The sequence below is a fragment of the Oncorhynchus clarkii genome, chromosome 21 (assembly GCF_045791955.1).
Source record: "Oncorhynchus clarkii lewisi isolate Uvic-CL-2024 chromosome 21, UVic_Ocla_1.0, whole genome shotgun sequence".
NCBI lineage: Eukaryota > Metazoa > Chordata > Actinopteri > Salmoniformes > Salmonidae > Oncorhynchus > Oncorhynchus clarkii.
In genome coordinates this window covers 1,507,954-1,528,308 of record NC_092167.1, presented here as the reverse complement: position 1 = coordinate 1,528,308, position 20,355 = coordinate 1,507,954, and the positions used below count along the sequence as shown (strand labels likewise).

Genomic DNA, 20,355 nt, shown 5'->3' with positions numbered 1-20,355 from the left:
CAAACACCACGAGACATGTCATTCTAGAGATCGTTCGTTTATTTACAGGTGGAAAGCATTAAAAAAGGGACAATCCCTGATTGGCTTAGAAAATGGAACGAACAAAGCAAACCAATCAGTAGGATTACAGATATGTGGCCTAGTAAACATATCATATGTAGATCTAAAACCATATACACTGTATACAGCATTTAAAAAGATACAGAATTAGATCAAGTATAAGGTCATATTCATTAGCCAATTAGCAAAATATCTCTGGTATTTGTAGTCTACTTCAAAGGCCCTATTTCAATTAAAATCAAACAATAATCCCCGCCCCACACGTTTTTAATTCAACTTTAATTCCCAAAACCCGAATTCAATAATTTATAAACATTAGATTAGCACATCAGATGCAAAAAAATGTCTAAGATATAAAATAGGTGTTTGCAGTCAGTCAGACAACCAGACAGACCGGGTCTGTAGGGCTGTGTGTCAGACAACCAGACAGACCGGGTCATGTGTGTATGTTTTTTTTATTTTAATGTATTGCTCAGTATGACTGCACTATTGGACCTAGAAACACTATCATTTTACAGCACATGCGATAACATCTGCAAATCTGTGTACGCGACCAATAAACTGGTGATTTGATGTGGGTAAAAATAGCCAGATTACATGCGGTATCGGATACTGAACTACACTTGATTTTAGTTCAGGGCTCCATTCAATCCGTATCGCCTAAAGTCAGAGCTCTAGCGCACTTGAAATGTTAAATGGAGTTTCCGAATGTATGCAGCGTTTACCTTGAATGGAGTTTCCGCGGGACCGTTACCGTTTAATGTCTACTGCGCGCTAGCACTGACCTTCCGTGAAATAGATTGAATCGAGCCCTACGTTTAGTTTAATTATTTTTTGCTGATATTAATACATGTTTTTTTTGTTGCACAGATCAAATTCAGTGCTGAGTTAAAAACAAAACGTGCAGAGGATGTATAGTTAGTCTGCCTGATACAACAGAACCAATAGAATAGTCCCAGAAGTGCAAACTCCAAGTACAATCAAGCACTCTCAAACGTATTTAACATTATGTAGCCTATTTGACCCAGGTCTAATAAATGTGTGAGTGTCTCCTCAGAGGTAGAGTGTCCCGAGGACTATTTTAGGCCATCTGAAAACTTTGAATCAATCAATCTGATGAATTATTAATTGATTGATCGCCTCTTCAGAGATGCGTTGAGCTTAGCACTCTGTATGCCATGGAGAAGGTAGCGCCCATGCCAACCATCCAAGCTAGACCTCTGCTGGGCTGGGGCAGGGGGAGGATGTAGGCCACCGTGTGGAAGAGCCTGGAACCAACAAACACCCGGAAGTGGAGCAGAGCAGTGGAGAGGTCGGGCCCCGTCAGGGTATACAGCAGACCAACCACTACGAACGGGATGATGTTCTCCAGGTCGTTCTGGTGGCATCTGGGGAATGAGAGAGAGAGAGTTCAGATCATCTGGGGAATGAGAGAGAGAGAGTTCAGATTATCTGGGGAATGAGAGAGAGAGAGAGAGAGAGTTCAGATCATCTGGGGAAGGAGAGAGAGAGAGTTCAGATCATCTGGGGAATGAGAGAGAGATATCAGATTATCTGGGGAATGAGAGAGAGAGAGAGAGTTCAGATCATCTGGGGAATGAGAGAGAGTTCAGATTATCTGGGGAATGAGAGAGAGAGAGAGAGAGAGTTCAGATCATCTGGGGAATGAGAGAGAGTTCAGATTATCTGGGGAATGAGAGAGAGAGAGTTCAGATCATCTGGGGAATGAGAGAGAGAGTTCAGATTATCTGGGGAATGAGAGAGAGAGGTTCTAATATGGTGTCTCCTATTGTCCAGGAAGAGGTGGTCTCCACTGATATATCCTTTAAACAATATAATATGGTGTCTCCTATTGTCCAGGAAGAGGTGGTCTCCACTGATATATCCTTTAAACAATGTAAACTACTCACAATCAATCTCTATTTGGTACAAAATTGAAAAGCAATGTAACTGGGAATCCAAATGGCCCATGCTCCAGTATTTCACAACGATGCCTTCCCACCAAATGGCCCATGCTCCAGTATTTCACAACGATGCCTTCCCACCAAATGGCCCATGCTCCAGTATTTCACAATGATGCCTTCCCACCAAATGGCCCATGCTCCAGTATTTCACAACGATGCCTTCCCACCAAATGGCCCATGCTCCAGTATTTCACAACGATGCCTTTCCACCAAATGGCCCATGCTCCAGTATTTCACAACGATGCCTTCCCACCAAATGGCCCATGCTCCAGTATTTCACAACGATGCCTTCCCACCAAATGGCCCATGCTCCAGTATTTCACAACGATGCCTTCCCACCAAATGGCCCATGCTCCAGTATTTCACAACGATGCCTTCCCACCAAATGGCCCATGCTCCAGTATTTCACAACGATGCCTTCCCACCAAATGGCCCATGCTCCAGTATTTCACAACGATGCCTTTCCACCAAATGGTCCATGCTCCAGTATTTCACAACGATGCCTTCCCACCAAATGGTCCACATGTGGAATCTGTCGTACCCATGGCGATATCACGGACAGTAACGGTTGGAGAACATTCCAGGATTTGAAAGATAAATACACATTACCGGGTAAAACTCTATTTTTTTTCTTCTATATTTACAACTTAAGTTCAGCTATGCTGGCCTACGGCGTACCTACCGAACTATGCAATGATGGGATTTATAAATACATGATCTGCGCTCCGTCGATAAAGGACTGATCTCTTTTGAACAACTTTTGGAAAGCTCTTTTTTTATTTATTTTACCTTTATTTAAGCAGGCAAGTCAGTTAAGAACAAATTCTTATTTTCAATGACGGCCTAGGAACAGTGGGGTTAACTGCCTGTTCAGGGGCAGAACGACAGATGTGTACCTTGTCAGCTTGGGGATTTGAACTTAGTGGTTAGAGCGCTGGACTAGTAACCGAAAGGTTGCAAGTTCAAATCCTAGAAATATATCGAAGATATAAATATCCTAAAATATTAAACGTATCCATAAGTCTAGGGGGGGCTCTATAAGTCTAGGGGGGGCTCCATAAGTCTAGGGAGGCCTCTATAAATCTAGTGGGGCCTCTATAAATCTAGGGGGGCTCCATAAGTCTAGGGAGGCCTCTATAAATCTAGTGGGGCCTCTATAAGTCTAGGGGGGGCTCCATAAATCTAGGGAAGCCTCTATAAATCTAGTGGGGCCTCTATAAGTCTAGGGGGGGCTCCATAAGTCTAGGGAGGCCTCTATAAATCTAGTGGGGCCTCTATAAGTCTAGGGGGGCTCCATAAGTCTAGGGAGGCCTCTATAAATCTAGTGGGGCCTCTATAAGTCTAGGGGGGGCTCTATAAGTCTAGGGAGGCCTCTATAAATCTAGTGGGGCCTCTATAAGTCTAGGGGGGGCTCCATAAGTCTAGGGAGGCCTCTATAAATCTAGTGGGGCCTCTATAAGTCTAGGGGGGACTCCATAAGTCTAGGGAGGCCTCTATAAATCTAGTGGGGCCTCTATAAGTCTAGGGGGGCTCCATAAGTCTAGGGAAGCCTCTATAAATCTAGTGGGGCCTCTATAAGTCTAGGGGGGGGGGCTCTATAAGTCTAGGGGGGGGCTCCATAAGTCTAGGGAGGCCTCTATAAATCTAGTGGGGCCTCTATAAGTCTAGGGGGGCCTCTATAAGTCTAGGGGGGGCTCCATAAGTTTAATGGGGGCTCTATAAATCTAGGGGGGCCTCTATAAGTCTAGGGGGGGCTCCATAAGTTTAATGGGGGCTCTATAAATCTAGGGGGGCCTCTATAAGTCTAGGGGGGGCTCCATAAGTTTAATGGGGGCTCTATAAATCTAGGGGGGCCTCTATAAGTCTAGGGGGGGCTCCATAAGTTTAATGGGGGCTCTATAAATCTAGGGGGGGCACTATAAGTCTAGGGGGGGCTCCATAAGTTTAATGGGGGCTCTATAAATCTAGGGGGGGCTCTATAAGTCTAGGGGGGGCTCTATAAATCTAGGGGGGCCTCTATAAGTCTAGGGGGGGCTCTATAAATCTAGGGGGGCCTCTATACATTTTTGGGGGGGCCTCTATAAGTCTAGGGGGGGCTCTATAAGTGTAGGGGGGCCTCTATAAGTATAGGGGGGACTCTATAAATCTAGGGGGGCCTCTATAAGTCTAGGGGGGGCTCTATAAATCTAGGGGGCCTCTATAAGTCTAGGGGGGGGTCTATAAATCTAGTGGGGCCTCTATAAGTTTGGGGGGGCCTCTATAAGTCTAGGGGGGGCTCTATAAGTCTAGGGGGGCCTCTAAAAGTCTAGGGGGGGCTCTATAAATCTAGGGGGGGCTCTATAAGTCTAGGGGTGTCTCTATAAATCTAGGGGGGCCTCTATAAGTCTAGGGGGGGGCTCTATAAGTCTAGTGAGGCCTCTATAAGTTTGGGGGGGGCTCTATAAGTCTAGGGGGGGCTCTATAAGTCTAGGGGGCCTCTATAAGTCTAGGGGGGGCTCTATAAATCCAGGGGGGCCTCTATAAGTCTAGGGGGGGCTCTATAAATCTAGGGGGGCCTCTATAAGTCTAGGGGGGGCTCTATAAATCTAGGGGGTTCTCTATACGTTTGGGGGGGGGCCTCTATAAGTCTAGGGGGGGCTCTATAAGTCTAGGGGGGGGGCTCTATAAATCTAGGGGGCCTCTATAAGTCTAGGGGGGGGTCTATAAATCTAGTGGGGCCTCTATAAGTTTGGGGGGGGCCTCTATAAGTCTAGGGGGGGCTCTATAAGTCTAGGGGGGCCTCTATAAGTCTAGGGGGGGCTCTATAAATCTAGGGGGGGCTCTATAAGTCTAGGGGTGTCTCTATAAATCTAGGGGGGCCTCTATAAGTCTAGGGGGGGGCTCTATAAGTCTAGTGAGGCCTCTATAAGTTTGGGGGGCTCTATAAGTCTAGGGGGCGCTCTATAAGTCTAGGGGGCCTCTATAAGTCTAGGGGGGGCTCTATAAATCCAGGGGGGCCTCTATAAGTCTAGGGGGGGCTCTATAAATCTAGGGGGGCCTCTATAAGTCTAGGGGGGGCTCTATAAATCTAGGGGGTTCTCTATACGTTTTGGGGGGGCCTCTATAAGTCTAGGGGGGGCTCTATAAGTCTAGGGGGGCCTCTATAAGTCTAGGGGGGGCTCTATAAATCTAGGGGGCCTCTATAAGTCTAGGGGGGGCTCTATAAATCTAGGGGGCCTCTATAAGTCTAGGGGGGGCTATATAAGTCTAGTGGGGCCTCTATAAGTTTGGGGTGGGCTCTATAAGTCTAGGGGGGGCTCTATAAATCTAGGGGGGCCTCTATAAGTCTAGGGGGGGCTCTATAAATCTAGGGGGGCCTCTATAAGTCTAGGGGGGGCTCTATAAGTCTAGTGGGGCCTCTATAAGTTTGGGGGGGGGCTCTATAAGTCTAGGGGGGGCCTCTATAAGTCTAGTGGGGCTTCTATAAGTCTAGGGGGGGCTCTATAGGTCTAGGGGGGCTCTATAAGTCTAGGGGGGCCTCTAAAAGTCTAGGGGGCCACTATAAGTCTAGGGGGGGCTCTATAAGTCTAGTGGGCCTCTATAAGTCTAGGGGGGCCTCTATAAGTCTAGGGGGGCCTCTATAAGTCTAGGGGGGGGCTCTATAAATCTAGGGGGGCCTCTATAAGTCTAGGGGGGGGGCTCTATAAGTCTAGTGGGGCCTCTATAAGTTTGGGGGGGGCTCTATAAGTCTAGTGGGGGCCTCTATAAGTCTAGTGGGGCTTCTATAAGTCTAGGGGGGGCTCTATAAGTCTAGTGGGCCTCTATAAGTCTAGGGGGGCCTCTATAAGTCTAGGGGGGCTCTATAAGTCTAGGGGGGGCTCTATAAGTCTAGTGGGCCTCTATATGTCTAGGGGGGCTCTATAAGTCTAGGGGGGCCTCTATCAGTCTAGGGGGGCCTCTATCAGTCTAGGGGGCCTCTATCAGTCTAGTGGGCCCTCTATCAGTCTAGGGGGGCCTCTATCAGTCTAGGGGGGCCTCTATCAGTCTAGTGGGGCCTCTATAAGTCTAGTGGGGCCTCTATCAGTCTAGGGGGGCCTCTATAAGTCTAGGGGGGCCTCTATAAGTCTAGTGGGGCCTCTATCAGTCTAGGGGGGCTCTATAAGTCTAGTGGGGCCTCTATAAGGGTGGGCCTCTATAAGGGTGGGCCTCTATAAGTCTAGGGGGCTCTATAAGGGTGGGCCTCTATAAGGGTGGGCCTACCTTCTCACACGTTCCACATCCGGGTCAACTCTCAGCATCCTCTTCTTGTCCTCTGGAGTCTTAGCCATCCCTGTGTCTTCCATGTTGGCAAAACACTGTGGAGGCAGAGACACTTTTACACCATAAAGTTCACTTACAGGCTATATAACACTGTGGAGGCAGAGACAAGTTTACACCATAGAGTTCACTTACAGGCTATAAAACACTGTGGAGGCAGATGACCACATTCCCATACCTTTCTCGTGAAGCGGAAGTATGCAGTCATAGGAGACATCAGCATCATCTTGAGGACGACGACAGTGGCGTAAGTAGAGAAAGCCAGGAACACCTCGCTGTCTATCAACGATGGCGTTTCCTTCATCTTGGTGTCACTCTGCTACGACCAACGAGAGACACTGTAAACAGCATTGGGACTTTTTGCTCTTCATAAAGAGGAAAAAGTGCGCACCAATATTTACAGGAGTCATCGTGCATACTGGACATGCATTAAATTCCAATGAAACCGCCAACACGCTGGGTCCAGACAGACAACAACGTCTGATTCACGGACTGACACACAGCAATGAATAGGATAGTATCTGTAGTCTGGCTGGTGTAGAGGCTAGCATCTATAAACACAGCTGTTATGGGATCTGTAGTCTGACTGGTGTCTAGACTAGCATCTATAAACACAGCTGTTATGGGATCTGTAGTCTGACTGGTGTAGAGGCTAGCATCTATAAACACAGCTGCTGTTATGGGATCTGTAGTCTGACTGGTGTCTAGACTGGCATCTATAAACACAGCTGTTATGGGATCTGTAGTTTGATTGGTGTCTAGACTGGCATCTATAAACACAGCTGTTATGGGATCTGTAGTCTGACTGGTGTCTAGACTAGCATCTATAAACACAGCTGTTATGGGATCTGTAGTCTGACTGGTGTAGAGGCTAGCATCTATAAACACAGCTGCTGTTATGGGATCTGTAGTCTGACTGGTGTCTAGACTGGCATCTATAAACACAGCTGCTGTTATGGGATCTGTAGTCTGACTGGTGTCTAGACTAGCATCTATAAACACAGCTGTTATGGGATCTGTAGTCTGACTGGTGTCTAGACTGGCATCTATAAACACAGCTGCTGTTATGGGATCTGTAGTCAACATTTACCTGGAGATAACTCTGCAGATAACAATACTGGTTGGTCTGAAAAGTTATAGTCAATCAATCAATAATATAATTATTATTTTAGCAAAAAAATGTTATCTTTAATTTACAATCTGGATGGTGTTAAGAGACAGATGGGAGGGGTTGAATGGAGCTGAAGGATGGGACTGGATGGTGTTTAGAAATAGATGGGAGGGGTTGAACGGAGCTGAAGGATGGGACTGGATGGTGTTGAGAGATAGATGGGAGGGGTTGAATGGAGCTGAAGGATGGGACTGGATGGTGTTAAGAGGTAGATGGGAGGGGTTGAATGGAGCTGAAGGTTGGGACTGGATGGTGTTGAGAGATAGATGGGAGGGGTTGAATGGAGCTGAAGGGTGGGACTGGATGGTGTTGAGAGATAGATGGGAGGGGTTGAATGGAGCTGAAGGTTGGGACTGGATGGTGTTGAGAGATAGATGGGAGGGGTTGAATGGAGCTGAAGGGTGGGACTGGATGGTGTTGCAAGATAGATGGGAGGGGTTGAATGGAGCTGAAGGTTGGGACTGGATGGTGTTGAGAGATAGATGGGAGGGGTTGAATGGAGCTGAAGGGTGGGACTGGATGGTGTTGAGAGATAGATGGGAGGGGTTGAATGGAGCTGAAGGATGGGACTGGATGGTGTTGAGAGATAGATGGGAGGGGTTGAATGGAGCTGAAGGTTGGGACTGGATGGTGTTGAGAGATAGATGGGAGGGGTTGAATGGAGCTGAAGGGTGGGACTGGATGGTGTTGAGAGATAGATGGGAGGGGTTGAATGGAGCTGAAGGATGGGACTGGATGGTGTTGAGAGATAGATGGGAGGGGTTGAATGGAGCTGAAGGTTGGGACTGGATGGTGTTTAGAAATAGATGGGAGGGGTTGAATGGAGCTGAAGGGTGGGACTGGATGGTGTTAAGAGATAGATGGGAGGGGTTGAATGGAGCTGAAGGATGGGACTGGATGGTGTTGAGAGATAGATGAGAGGGGTTGAATGGAGCTGAAGGTTGGGACTGGATGGTGTTTAGAAATAGATGGGAGGGGTTGAATGGAGCTGAAGGGTGGGACTGGATGGTGTTAAGAGATAGGTGGGAGGGGTTGAATGGAGCTGAAGGTTGGGACTGGATGGTGTTAAGAGATAGATGGGAGGGGTTGAATGGAGCTGAAGGACTGGATGGTGTTAAGAGATAGATGGGAGGGGTTGAATGGAGCTGAAGGTTGGGACTGGATGGTGTTGAGAGATAGATGGGAGGGGTTGAATGGAGCTGAAGGATGGGACTGGATGGTGTTAAGAGGTAGATGGGAGGGGTTGAATGGAGCTGAAGGTTGGGACTGGATGGTGTTGAGAGATAGATGGGAGGGGTTGAATGGAGCTGACGGGTGGGACTGGATGGTGTTGAGAGATAGATGGGAGGGGTTGAATGGAGCTGAAGGTTGGGACTGGATGGTGTTGAGAGATAGATGGGAGGGGTTGAATGGAGCTGAAGGGTGGGACTGGATGGTGTTGCAAGATAGATGGGAGGGGTTGAATGGAGCTGAAGGTTGGGACTGGATGGTGTTGAGAGATAGATGGGAGGGGTTGAATGGAGCTGAAGGGTGGGACTGGATGGTGTTGAGAGATAGATGGGAGGGGTTGAATGGAGCTGAAGGATGGGACTGGATGGTGTTGAGAGATAGATGGGAGGGGTTGAATGGAGCTGAAGGTTGGGACTGGATGGTGTTGAGAGATAGATGGGAGGGGTTGAATGGAGCTGAAGGGTGGGACTGGATGGTGTTGAGAGATAGATGGGAGGGGTTGAATGGAGCTGAAGGATGGGACTGGATGGTGTTGAGAGATAGATGGGAGGGGTTGAATGGAGCTGAAGGTTGGGACTGGATGGTGTTTAGAAATAGATGGGAGGGGTTGAATGGAGCTGAAGGGTGGGACTGGATGGTGTTAAGAGATAGATGGGAGGGGTTGAATGGAGCTGAAGGATGGGACTGGATGGTGTTGAGAGATAGATGAGAGGGGTTGAATGGAGCTGAAGGTTGGGACTGGATGGTGTTTAGAAATAGATGGGAGGGGTTGAATGGAGCTGAAGGGTGGGACTGGATGGTGTTAAGAGATAGGTGGGAGGGGTTGAATGGAGCTGAAGGTTGGGACTGGATGGTGTTAAGAGATAGATGGGAGGGGTTGAATGGAGCTGAAGGACTGGATGGTGTTAAGAGATAGATGGGAGGGGTTGAATGGAGCTGAAGGTTGGGACTGGATGGTGTTAAGAGATAGATGGGAGGGGTTGAATGGAGCTGAAGGATGGGACTGGATGGTGTTAAGAGATAGATGGGAGGGGTTGAATGGAGCTGAAGGTTGGGACTGGATGGTGTTTATAGATAGATGGGAGGGGTTGAATGGAGCTGAAGGATGGGACTGGATGGTGTTAAGAGATAGATGGGAGGGGTTGAATGGAGCTGAAGGATGGGACTGAATGGTGTTAAGAGATAGATGGGAGGGGTTGAACGGAGCTGAAGGATGGGACTGGATGGTGTTCAGAGATAGATGGGAGGGGTTGAATGGAGCTGAAGGATGGGACTGGATGGTGTTAAGAGATAGATGGGAGGGGTTGAATGGAGCTGAAGGGTGGGACTGGATGGTGTTAAGAGATAGATGGGATGGGTTGAATGGAGCTGAAGGATGGGACTGGATGGTGTTAAGAGGTAGATGGGAGGGGTTGAATGGAGCTGAAGGATGGGACTGGATGGTGTTAAGAGGTAGATGGGAGGGGTTGAATGGAGCTGAAGGATGGGACTGGATGGTGTTAAGAGGTAGATGGGAGGGGTTGAATGGAGCTGAAGGATGGGACTGGATGGTGTTAAGAGGTAGATGGGAGGGGTTGAATGGAGCTGAAGGATGGGACTGGATGGTGTTAAGAGGTAGATGGGAGGGGTTGAATGGAGCTGAAGATTGGGACTAATAACAACAAATGTAAAACATACTGTGTCTGTAAAATGTATCTAGGTTCAGAACTTTTGTTAAATAGCACAGTTAAAAATATACATGGCAGATAGAAATCAAACTGGATAAGAAATAAAGGAAGGCCAGGATTAAAAACAGTCAAAATAGAACTATTTTACAATAGATTGTGCCCGTAAATGTATATAGTAAAAGCCTTAGTGTTGTTGTTCGCTAGTTTACTCCAATCAGGGGAGGGGTGGTAGGATTTACTCCAATCAGGGGAGGGGTGGTAGGTTTTACTCCAATCAGGGGAGGGGTGGTAGGGTTTACTCCAATCAGGGGAGGGGTGGTAGGGTTTACTCCAATCAGGGGAGGGGTGGTAGGGTTTACTCCAATCAGGGGAGGGGTGGTAGGGTTTGGGGGAAATAATAAAATATAATACATTTTTAAAAGATGTGTGTTTGTATATATATACATATTTACCAAATAAATATACCAGGGATTGGAAGTGATGCAGACAATTACATTATATATTTGCAATATTAAAGCTGATCTACCCTCTAAAAATATATATATAAGTTTTAAAAAAGCAAAGCAGTCTATTGTTAAGTCCTTTAAAATCCATGCAATGCACTATCAATATGCACCGCACCGCGTCTATATGCACCGCACCGCATCAATATGCACCGCACCGCGTCTATATGCACCGCACCGCGTCTATATGCACCGCACCGCATCAATATGCACCGCACCGCGTCTATATGCACCGCACCGCATCAATATGCACCGCACCGCATCAATATGCACCGCACCGCATCTATATGCACCGCACCGTGTCAATATGCACCGCACCGTGTCAATATGCACCGCACCGCGTCTATATGCACCGCACCGCGTCTATATGCACCGCATCAATATGCACCGCACCGCGTCAATATGCACCGCACCGCATCAATATGCACCGCACCGCATCAATATGCACCGCACCGCATCAATATGCACCGCGTCTATATGCACCGCACCGCGTCTATATGCACCGCACCGCATCAATATGCACCGCACCGCGTCATATATGCACCGCACCGCGTCTATATGCACCGCACCGCATCAATATGCACCGCACCGCGTCAATATGCACCGCACCGCATCAATATGCACCGCACCGCGTCAATATGCACCGCACCGCATCAATATGCACCGCACCGCATCAATATGCACCGCACCGCATCAATATGCACCGCGTCTATATGCACCGCACCGCGTCTATATGCACCGCACCGCATCAATATGCACCGCGTCTATATGCACCGCACCGCGTCTATATGCACCGCACCGCATCAATATGCACCGCACCGCGTCTATATGCACCGCACCGCATCAATATGCACCGCACCGCGTCTATATGCACCGCACCGCGTCTATATGCACCGCACCGCGTCTATATGCACCGCACCGCGTCTATATGCACCGCACCGCATCAATATGCACCGCGTCTATATGCACCGCACCGCATCAATATGCACCGCGTCTATATGCACCGCACCGCGTCTATATGCACCGCACCGCATCAATATGCACCGCACCGCGTCTATATGCACCGCACCGCATCAATATGCACCGCACCGCGTCTATATGCACCGCACCGCGTCTATATGCACCGCACCGCGTCTATATGCACCGCACCGCATCAATATGCACCGCACCGCGTCTATATGCACCGCACCGCGTCTATATGCACCGCACCGCGTCTATATGCACCGCACCGCATCTATATGCACCGCACCGCGTCTATATGCACCGCACCGCATCAATATGCACCGCACCGCGTCTATATGCACCGCACCGCGTCTATATGCACCGCACCGCATCAATATGCACCGCACCGCGTCTATATGCACCGCACCGCATCTATATGCACCGCACCGCGTCAATATGCACCGCACCGCGTCTATATGCACCGCACCGCGTCTATATGCACCGCACCGCGTCTATATGCACCGCACCGCGTCTATATGCACCGCACCGCATCAATATGCACCGCACCGCGTCAATATGCACCGCACCGCGTCTATATGCACCGCACCGAGTCTATATGCACCGCACCTCGTCAATATGCACCGCACCGCATCAATATGCACCGCACCGCTATGCAGGTTTTGCCTGTCAGTGTCAACAGAAACATTGTAATTAAAATGTAAAAAAAACAATCTGTTTGAATGATAAACTACTGCAAATTCCCGTATGTTACTGTGTTCAGTTTCACGGCTCTTATCACTATCATAGCAGCGCAGCAGTTGGTTTTATCGTTCAAATGTAACCGGCACATATGGCGTCAGATAAGTAGCCTAACATGAAGGCAAAGTTCAACAAAATAATGGCGGGAGGAGTTAGGGATTAAACAAAAACACGTTGTTTTACTGATGTTACGCTTAACGTCTGTTACTGGCGCGCACCTCGTCCTGCACAGGCTGTAGATTAAACACACAGAAAAACCCCGTGGATGAACTTTGATGAGTGCGTAAATATATTCCTACCAGTCTGGATTGTAGTCCTTCTTTCTGTAAATCAGGAGTATATTTCACAGACCAGAGATCGTTTGACACTGCAAAAGAAGGCGTTGTTGAATTCTGGGACACTTGGACCGAGGCCACATGTGGTGTTGCGAAATTGAGGGCAAATTGAACAGACACACATTCCACTACCAACGGTAAACATTGTTATTGTTAGGCAGCAATTTGTATGGTATATACATACCCTTACGAAAAAATATTGTAGACAGAGTGCAGTACAACTGCAGTACACTATAGTATAACTGTAGTTAGAGTAGTACACTGTAGTATAACTGTAGTTATAGTGCAGTACAACTGTAGTACACTGTAGTATAACTGTAGTACACAGTAGTATAACTGTAGTACACGGTAGTATAACTGTAGTACACGATAGTATAACTGTAGTACACTGTAGTATAACTGTAGTTATAGTGCAGTATAACTGTAGTGCACTGTAGTATAACTGTAGTACACTGTAGTATAACTGTAGTACACTGTAGTATAACTGTAGTACACTGTAGTATAACTGTAGTACACGGTAACTGTAATACACGGTAGTATAACTGTACTACACTGTAGTATAACTGTAGTTAGTTAGAGTGCAGTATAATTGCAATATACTGCAAATACTGCATCCAAAAGAACACGTTTTTGTTACTGCAGTAATTGTCCAGTGTGAGTGCAGTTCGGGGGCAGTATAACTGCAGTTCGGGGGCAGTATAACTGCAGTTCGGGGGCAGTATAACTGCAGTTCGGGGGCAGTACAGTTATTCTGTAATTACTGAGTTCAAAGTACCACAGTCGACTGCAGTTTTGATTGTGTGTGTCTGTCTGCATGGCTCTCTCTCTCTCTCTCTGTGTGTGTGTGTGTGTGTGTGTGTGTGTGTGTGTGTGTGTGTGTGTGTGTGTGTGTGTCTGCATGCCTCTGTATGTCTGCATGCCTGTGTGTGTGTGTGTTTGTCTGCCTGCATGCCTCTGTCTGTGTGTGCGTGTGTCTGTGTCTGTGTATGTGCGTGTTTGTGTGTGTGTGTGTGTGTGTGTTTGTCTGCCTGCATGCCTCTGTGTCTGTGTGTGTGTGTGTGTGTACCCTATCACCTGCAAGTAGACCAAAGGTGTTATCTATCTTCACTCCCTGACCCCTTATTGAAGACAGACAGGTTCCAAAGAGCACCCAGTCAGTTTACGCTGACTCACCGTGACCGTTTCCATGAAAACAAGCCAGAGCAAAGCTGATCTGAGCTGCGCTGGTATGTCTGATCTCATCTCCAAGACCTCTCAATTCCAGTTCTTCTCGGCTAGCTTCGGGTTCAGCGTCCGGGGTTTTGGTTGTGCCGTGATTCCAGAAGCCTAATGAACAGCTATTAATAGCTTGATGATTCATTAAGACGTAAATTATGTAAACTGGACGTGTGACGGACCACGTTTGACAAATAGATGATAAAGACGTTATTTAAACCAGATATACGATTTGAAGTTTTCAGGACTTTGAGACGTGGAACGTCGTCAACTACTTTAATTGTTTCAGAGACTACATTTCCTGTGTGTGTGTGTGTGTATGTGGTGTGTGTGTGTGTGTGTGTGTGTGTGTGTGTGTGTGTGTGTGTGTGTGTGTGTGTGTGTGTGTGTGTGTGGCTGCATGCCTGTGTTTGTGTGTGTGTGTCTGCATGCCTGTGCTTGTGTGTGTGTATGCATACCTGTGTGTGTGTGTGTGTGTGTGTGTGTGTGTGTGTGTGTGTGTGTGTGTGTGTGTGTGTGTGTGTGTGTGTGTGTGTGTCTGCATGCCTGTGTTTGTGTGTGTGTGTCTGCATGCCTGTGTGTGTGTGTCTGCATGCCTGTGTTTGTGTGTGTGTCTGCATACCTGTGTGTGTGTGTGTCTGCATGCCTGTGTGTGTGTGTGTGTCTGCATACCTGTGTGTGTGTGTGTGTGTCTGCATGCCTGTGTGTGTGTGTGTGTGTGTGTGTCTGCATGTGTGTGTGTGTGTGTCTGTGTGTGTGTGTGTGTGTGTGTGTGTGTGTGTGTGTGTGTGTGTGTGTGTGTGTGTGTGTGTGTGTGTGTGTGTGTGTGTGTGTGTGTGTGTGTAATGAAGTAGGGCCACACAGCTGCTCATTATGCTAACAGCTCCAGGGCTGTGTCTCCACCAATCACACTGGATCCTACAGCACCGACTGCACCCTTAGAAAAACACAGAAGAAGAAGAGACCCATTAGTGCTCCCTATGTTGAACTGTTGTATATAGGGAGTTGTTTACAGGTGATGAGTTGTTGATGCAACCAAACCAGGTGTGTTCTCTGTGATGAGTTGATGATGCAACCAAACCAGGTGTGTTCTCTGTGATGAGTTGATGATGCAACCAAACCAGGTGTGTTCTCTGTGATGAGTTGATGATGCAACCAAACCAGGTGTGTTCTCTGTGATGAGTTGTTGATGCAACCAAACCAGGTGTGTTCTCTGTGATGAGTTGATGATGCAACCAAACCAGGTGTGTTCTCTGTGATGAGTTGTTGATGCAAACAAACCAGGTGTGTTCTCTGTGATGAGTTGATGAAGCAACCAAACCAGGTGTGTTGATGCAACCAAACCAGGTGTGTTCTCTGTGATTTATTGATGCAACCAAACCAGGTGTGTTCTCTGTGATGAGTTGATGATGCAACCAAACCAGGTGTGTTCTCTGTGATTTATTGATGCAACCAAACCAGGTGTGTTCTCTGTGATGAGTTGATGATGCAACCAAACCAGGTGTGTTCTCTGTGATTTATTGATGCAACCAAACCAGGTGTGTTCTCTATGATGAGTTGATGATGCAACCAAACCAGGTGTGTTCTCTGTGATTTATTGATGCAACCAGGTGTGTTCTCTGTGATGAGTTGTTGATGCAACCAAACCAGGTGTGTTCTCTGTGATGAGTTGTTGATGCAACCAAACCAGGTGTGTTCTCTATGATGAGTTGATGATGCAACCAAACCAGGTGTGTTCTCTGTGATGAGTTGTTGATGCAACCAAACCAGGTGTGTTGATGCAACCAAACCAGGTGTATTCTCTGTGATGAGTTGTTGATGCAACCAAACCAGGTGTGTTCTCTATGATGAGTGATGATGCAACCAAACCAGGTGTGTTCTCTTTGATGAGTTGTTGATGCAACCAAACCAGGTGTGTTCTCTATGATGAGTTGTTGCTGCAACCAAACCAGGTGTGTTCTCTATGATGAGTTGTTGATGCAACCAAACCAGGTGTGTTCTCTATGATGAGTTGTTGATGCAACCAAACCAGGTGTGTTCTCTATGATGAGTTGATGATGCAACCAAACCAGGTGTGTTCTCTATGATGAGTTGTTGATGCAACCAAACCAGGTGTGTTCTCTATGATGAGTTGTTGATGCAACCAAACCAGGTGTGTTCTCTGTGATGAGTTGATGAAGCAACCAAACCAGGTGTGTTGATGCAACCAAACCAGGTGTGTTCTCTGTGATTTATTGATGCAACCAAACCAGGTGTGTTCTCTGTGATGAGTTGATGATGCAAGCAAACCAGGTGTGTTCTCTGTGATTTATTGATGCAACCAAACCAGGTGTGTTCTCTGTGATGAGTTGATGATGCAACCAAACCAGGTGTGTTCTCTGTGATTTATTGATGCAACCAAACCAGGTGTGTTCTCTATGATGAGTTGATGATGCAACCAAACCAGGTGTGTTCTCTGTGATTTATTGATGCAACCAGGTGTGTTCTCTGTGATGAGTTGTTGATGCAACCAAACCAGGTGTGTTCTCTGTGATGAGTTGTTGATGCAACCAAACCAGGTGTGTTCTCTATGATGAGTTGATGATGCAACCAAACCAGGTGTGTTCTCTGTGATGAGTTGTTGATGCAACCAAACCAGGTGTGTTGATGCAACCAAACCAGGTGTGTTCTCTGTGATGAGTTGTTGATGCAACCAAACCAGGTGTGTTCTCTATGATGAGTTGATGATGCAACCAAACCAGGTGTGTTCTCTTTGATGAGTTGTTGATGCAACCAAACCAGGTGTGTTCTCTATGATGATTTGTTGCTGCAACCAAACCAGGTGTGTTCTCTATGATGAGTTGTTGATGCAACCAAACCAGGTGTGTTCTCTATGATGAGTTGTTGATGCAACCAAACCAGGTGTGTTCTCTATGATGAGTTGATGATGCAACCAAACCAGGTGTGTTCTCTATGATGAGTTGTTGATGCAACCAAACCAGGTGTGTTCTCTGTGATGAGTTGATGAAGCAACCAAACCAGGTGTGTTGATGCAACCAAACCAGGTGTGTTCTCTGTGATTTATTGATGCAACCAAACCAGGTGTGTTCTCTGTGATGAGTTGATAATGCAAGCAAACCAGGTGTGTTCTCTGTGATTTATTGATGCAACCAAACCAGGTGTGTTCTCTGTGATGAGTTGATGATGCAACCAAACCAGGTGTGTTCTCTGTGATTTATTGATGCAACCAAACCAGGTGTGTTCTCTATGATGAGTTGATGATGCAACCAAACCAGGTGTGTTCTCTATGATGAGTTGATGATGCAACCAAACCAGGTGTGTTCTCTATGATGAGTTGTTGATGCAACCAAACCAGGTGTGTTCTCTATGATGAGTTGTTGATGCAACCAAACCAGGTGTGTTCTCTATGATGAGTTGATGATGCAACCAAACCAGGTGTGTTCTCTATGATGAGTTGTTGATGCAACCAAACCAGGTGTGTTCTCTATGATGAGTTGTTGATGCAACCAAACCAGGTGTGTTCTCTGTGATGAGTTGATGAAGCAACCAAACCAGGTGTGTTGATGCAACCAAACCAGGTGTGTTCTCTGTGATTTATTGATGCAACCAAACCAGGTGTGTTCTCTGTGATGAGTTGATGATGCAAGCAAACCAGGTGTGTTCTCTGTGATTTATTGATGCAACCAAACCAGGTGTGTTCTCTGTGATGAGTTGATGATGCAACCAAACCAGGTGTGTTCTCTGTGATTTATTGATGCAACCAAACCAGGTGTGTTCTCTATGATGAGTTGATGATGCAACCAAACCAGGTGTGTTCTCTGTGATTTATTGATGCAACCAGGTGTGTTCTCTGTGATGAGTTGTTGATGCAACCAAACCAGGTGTGTTCTCTGTGATGAGTTGTTGATGCAACCAAACCAGGTGTGTTCTCTATGATGAGTTGATGATGCAACCAAACCAGGTGTGTTCTCTATGATGAGTTGTTGATGCAACCAAACCAGGTGTGTTCTCTATGATGAGTTGTTGATGCAACCAAACCAGGTGTGTTCTCTGTAATGAGTTGTGTATGCAACCAAACCAGGTGTGTTCTCTATGATGAGTTGTTGATGCAACCAAACCAGGTGTGTTCTCTATGATGAGTTGATGATGCAACCAAACCAGGTGTGTTCTCTATGATGAGTTGTTGATGCAACCAAACCAGGTGTGTTCTCTATGATGAGTTGTTGATGCAACCAAACCAGGTGTGTTCTCTATGATGAGTTGTTGATGCAACCAAACCAGGTGTGTTCTCTATGATGAGTTGATGATGCAACCAAACCAGGTGTGTTCTCTGTGATGAGTTGTTTATGCAACCAAACCAGGTGTGTTCTCTGTGAAAAGTTGTTGATGCAACCAAACCAGGTGTGTTCTCTGTGATGAGTTGATGATGCAACCAAACCAGGTGTGTTCTCTATGATGAGTTGTTGATGCAACCAAACCAGGTGTGTTCTCTGTGATGAGTTGATGATGCAACCAAACCAGGTGTGTTCTCTATGATGAGTTGTTGATGCAACCAAACCAGGTGTGTTCTCTATGATGAGTTGATGATGCAACCAAACCAGGTGTGTTCTCTATGATGAGTTGATGATGCAACCAAACCAGGTGTGTTCTCTGTGATGAGTTGTTGATGCAACCAAACCAGGTGTGTTCTCTGTGATGAGTTGTTGATGCAACCAAACCAGGTGTGTTCTGTATGATGAGTTGATGATGCAACCAAACCAGGTGTGTTCTCTATGATGAGTTGTTGATGCAACCAAACCAGGTGTGTTCTCTGTGATGAGTTGATGATGCAACCAAACCAGGTGTGTTCTCTGTGATGAGTTGTTGATGCAACCAAACCAGGTGTGTTGATGCAACCAAACCAGGTGTGTTCTCTGTGATGAGTTGATGATGCAACCAAACCAGGTGTGTTCTCTATGATGAGTTGTTGATGCAACCAAACCAGGTGTGTTCTCTATGATGAGTTGTTGATGCAACCAAACCAGGTGTGTTCTCTATGATGAGTTGTTGATGCAACCAAACCAGGTGTGTTCTCTGTGATGAGTTGTTGATGCAACCAAACCAGGTGTGTTGATGCAACCAAACCAGGTGTGTTGATGCAACCAAACCAGGTGTGTTGATGCAACCAAACCAGGTGTGTTGATGCAACCAAACCAGGTGTGTTGATGCAACCAAACCAGGTGTGTTGATGCAACCAAACCAGGTGTGTTGATGCAACCAAACCAGGTGTGTTGATGCAACCAAACCAGGTGTGTTGATGCAACCAAACCAGGTGTTGATGCAACCAAACCAGGTGTGTTGATGCAACCAAACCAGGTGATGTTGATGCAACCAAACCAGGTGTGTTCTCTATGATGAGTTGTTGATGCAACCAAACCAGGTGTGTTGATGCAACCAAACCAGGTGTGTTGATGCAACCAAACCAGGTGTGTTGATGCAACCAAACCAGGTGTGTTGATGCAACCAAACCAGGTGTGTTGATGCAACCAAACCAGGTGTGTTAATGCAACCAAACCAGGTGTGTTGATGCAACCAAACCAGGTGTGTTGATGCAACCAAACCAGGTGTGTTGATGCAACCAAACCAGGTGTGTTGATGCAACCAAACCAGGTGTGTTGATGCAACAAAACCAGGTGTGTTCTCTATGATGATTTATTGAGTTCAGAGCTAAAAAATAGAAATAAAAATGTCCATGTCCTAAATACCCGTTGTTTACATCCTAAATAGTACGCTGTTTTAATAGTATGCAAAGTCTCAGAAATCTAGTATACTTTAAAAAGCGTGATGTCATACCGCTTTCTCAGTTTGACAACAGCTGATCAGTTAGATATGGGGACGGGCTACTGAAATCAATGGGATAACAGGAAACGACACAATGCTTTCTCAGTTTGACAACAGCTGATCAGTTAGACATGGGGACGGGCTACTGAAATCAATGGGATAACAGGAAACGACACAATGCTTGACACTTTCTCAGTTTGACAAAAAATAGAGTATGTACTTGTTGTTGTTGTTGTTGTTGAAACATCGAGTATGTACTTGTTGTTGTTGTTGTTGTTGAAACATTGAGTATTTACTTGTTGTTGTTGTTGTTGTTGAAACATCGAGTATGTACTTGTTGTTGTTGTTGTTGTTGAAACATCGAGTATGTACTTGTTGCTGTTGTTGTTGTTG

The 20,355-nt window shown here is 46.6% G+C and overlaps 1 protein-coding gene across 4 annotated transcripts; it reads right to left on the bottom strand.

The window, feature by feature from the left end:
• Positions 1-21: 21 nt before the first annotated feature.
• LOC139379622 (microsomal glutathione S-transferase 1-like) lies at positions 22-14,130 on the bottom strand. 4 transcript variants are annotated; one of them, XM_071122424.1, is made up of 4 exons: positions 14,101-14,130; positions 6,499-6,636; positions 6,264-6,358; positions 22-1,448 (listed from the first exon to the last, which is right to left on the bottom strand). In XM_071122424.1, exons 1-4 carry the CDS (start codon positions 14,113-14,115, stop codon positions 1,205-1,207), a joined length of 492 nt encoding a protein of 163 aa, XP_070978525.1. In that variant the 5' UTR covers positions 14,116-14,130; the 3' UTR covers positions 22-1,204. The 4 variants fall into 4 exon arrangements, with proteins under 4 accessions (XP_070978525.1, XP_070978527.1, XP_070978526.1 ...); XM_071122426.1 differs by lacking the exon at positions 14,101-14,130 and adding an exon at positions 12,892-13,000; XM_071122425.1 differs by lacking the exon at positions 14,101-14,130 and adding an exon at positions 12,892-12,993 and having other exon boundaries at positions 6,499-6,639.
• Positions 14,131-20,355: the final 6,225 nt, after the last annotated feature.

Bases quoted from the DNA above. Each gene is read 5' to 3' on its own strand.
- LOC139379622 (XM_071122424.1), bottom strand. The intron at 6,359-6,498 runs GTATGGGAATGT...CTGCCTCCACAG, and splicing joins ACTTCCGCTTCACGAGAAAG to TGTTTTGCCAACATGGAAGA. The intron at 1,449-6,263 runs GTAGGCCCACCC...CTCATTCCCCAG, and splicing joins GATGTGGAACGTGTGAGAAG to ATGCCACCAGAACGACCTGG.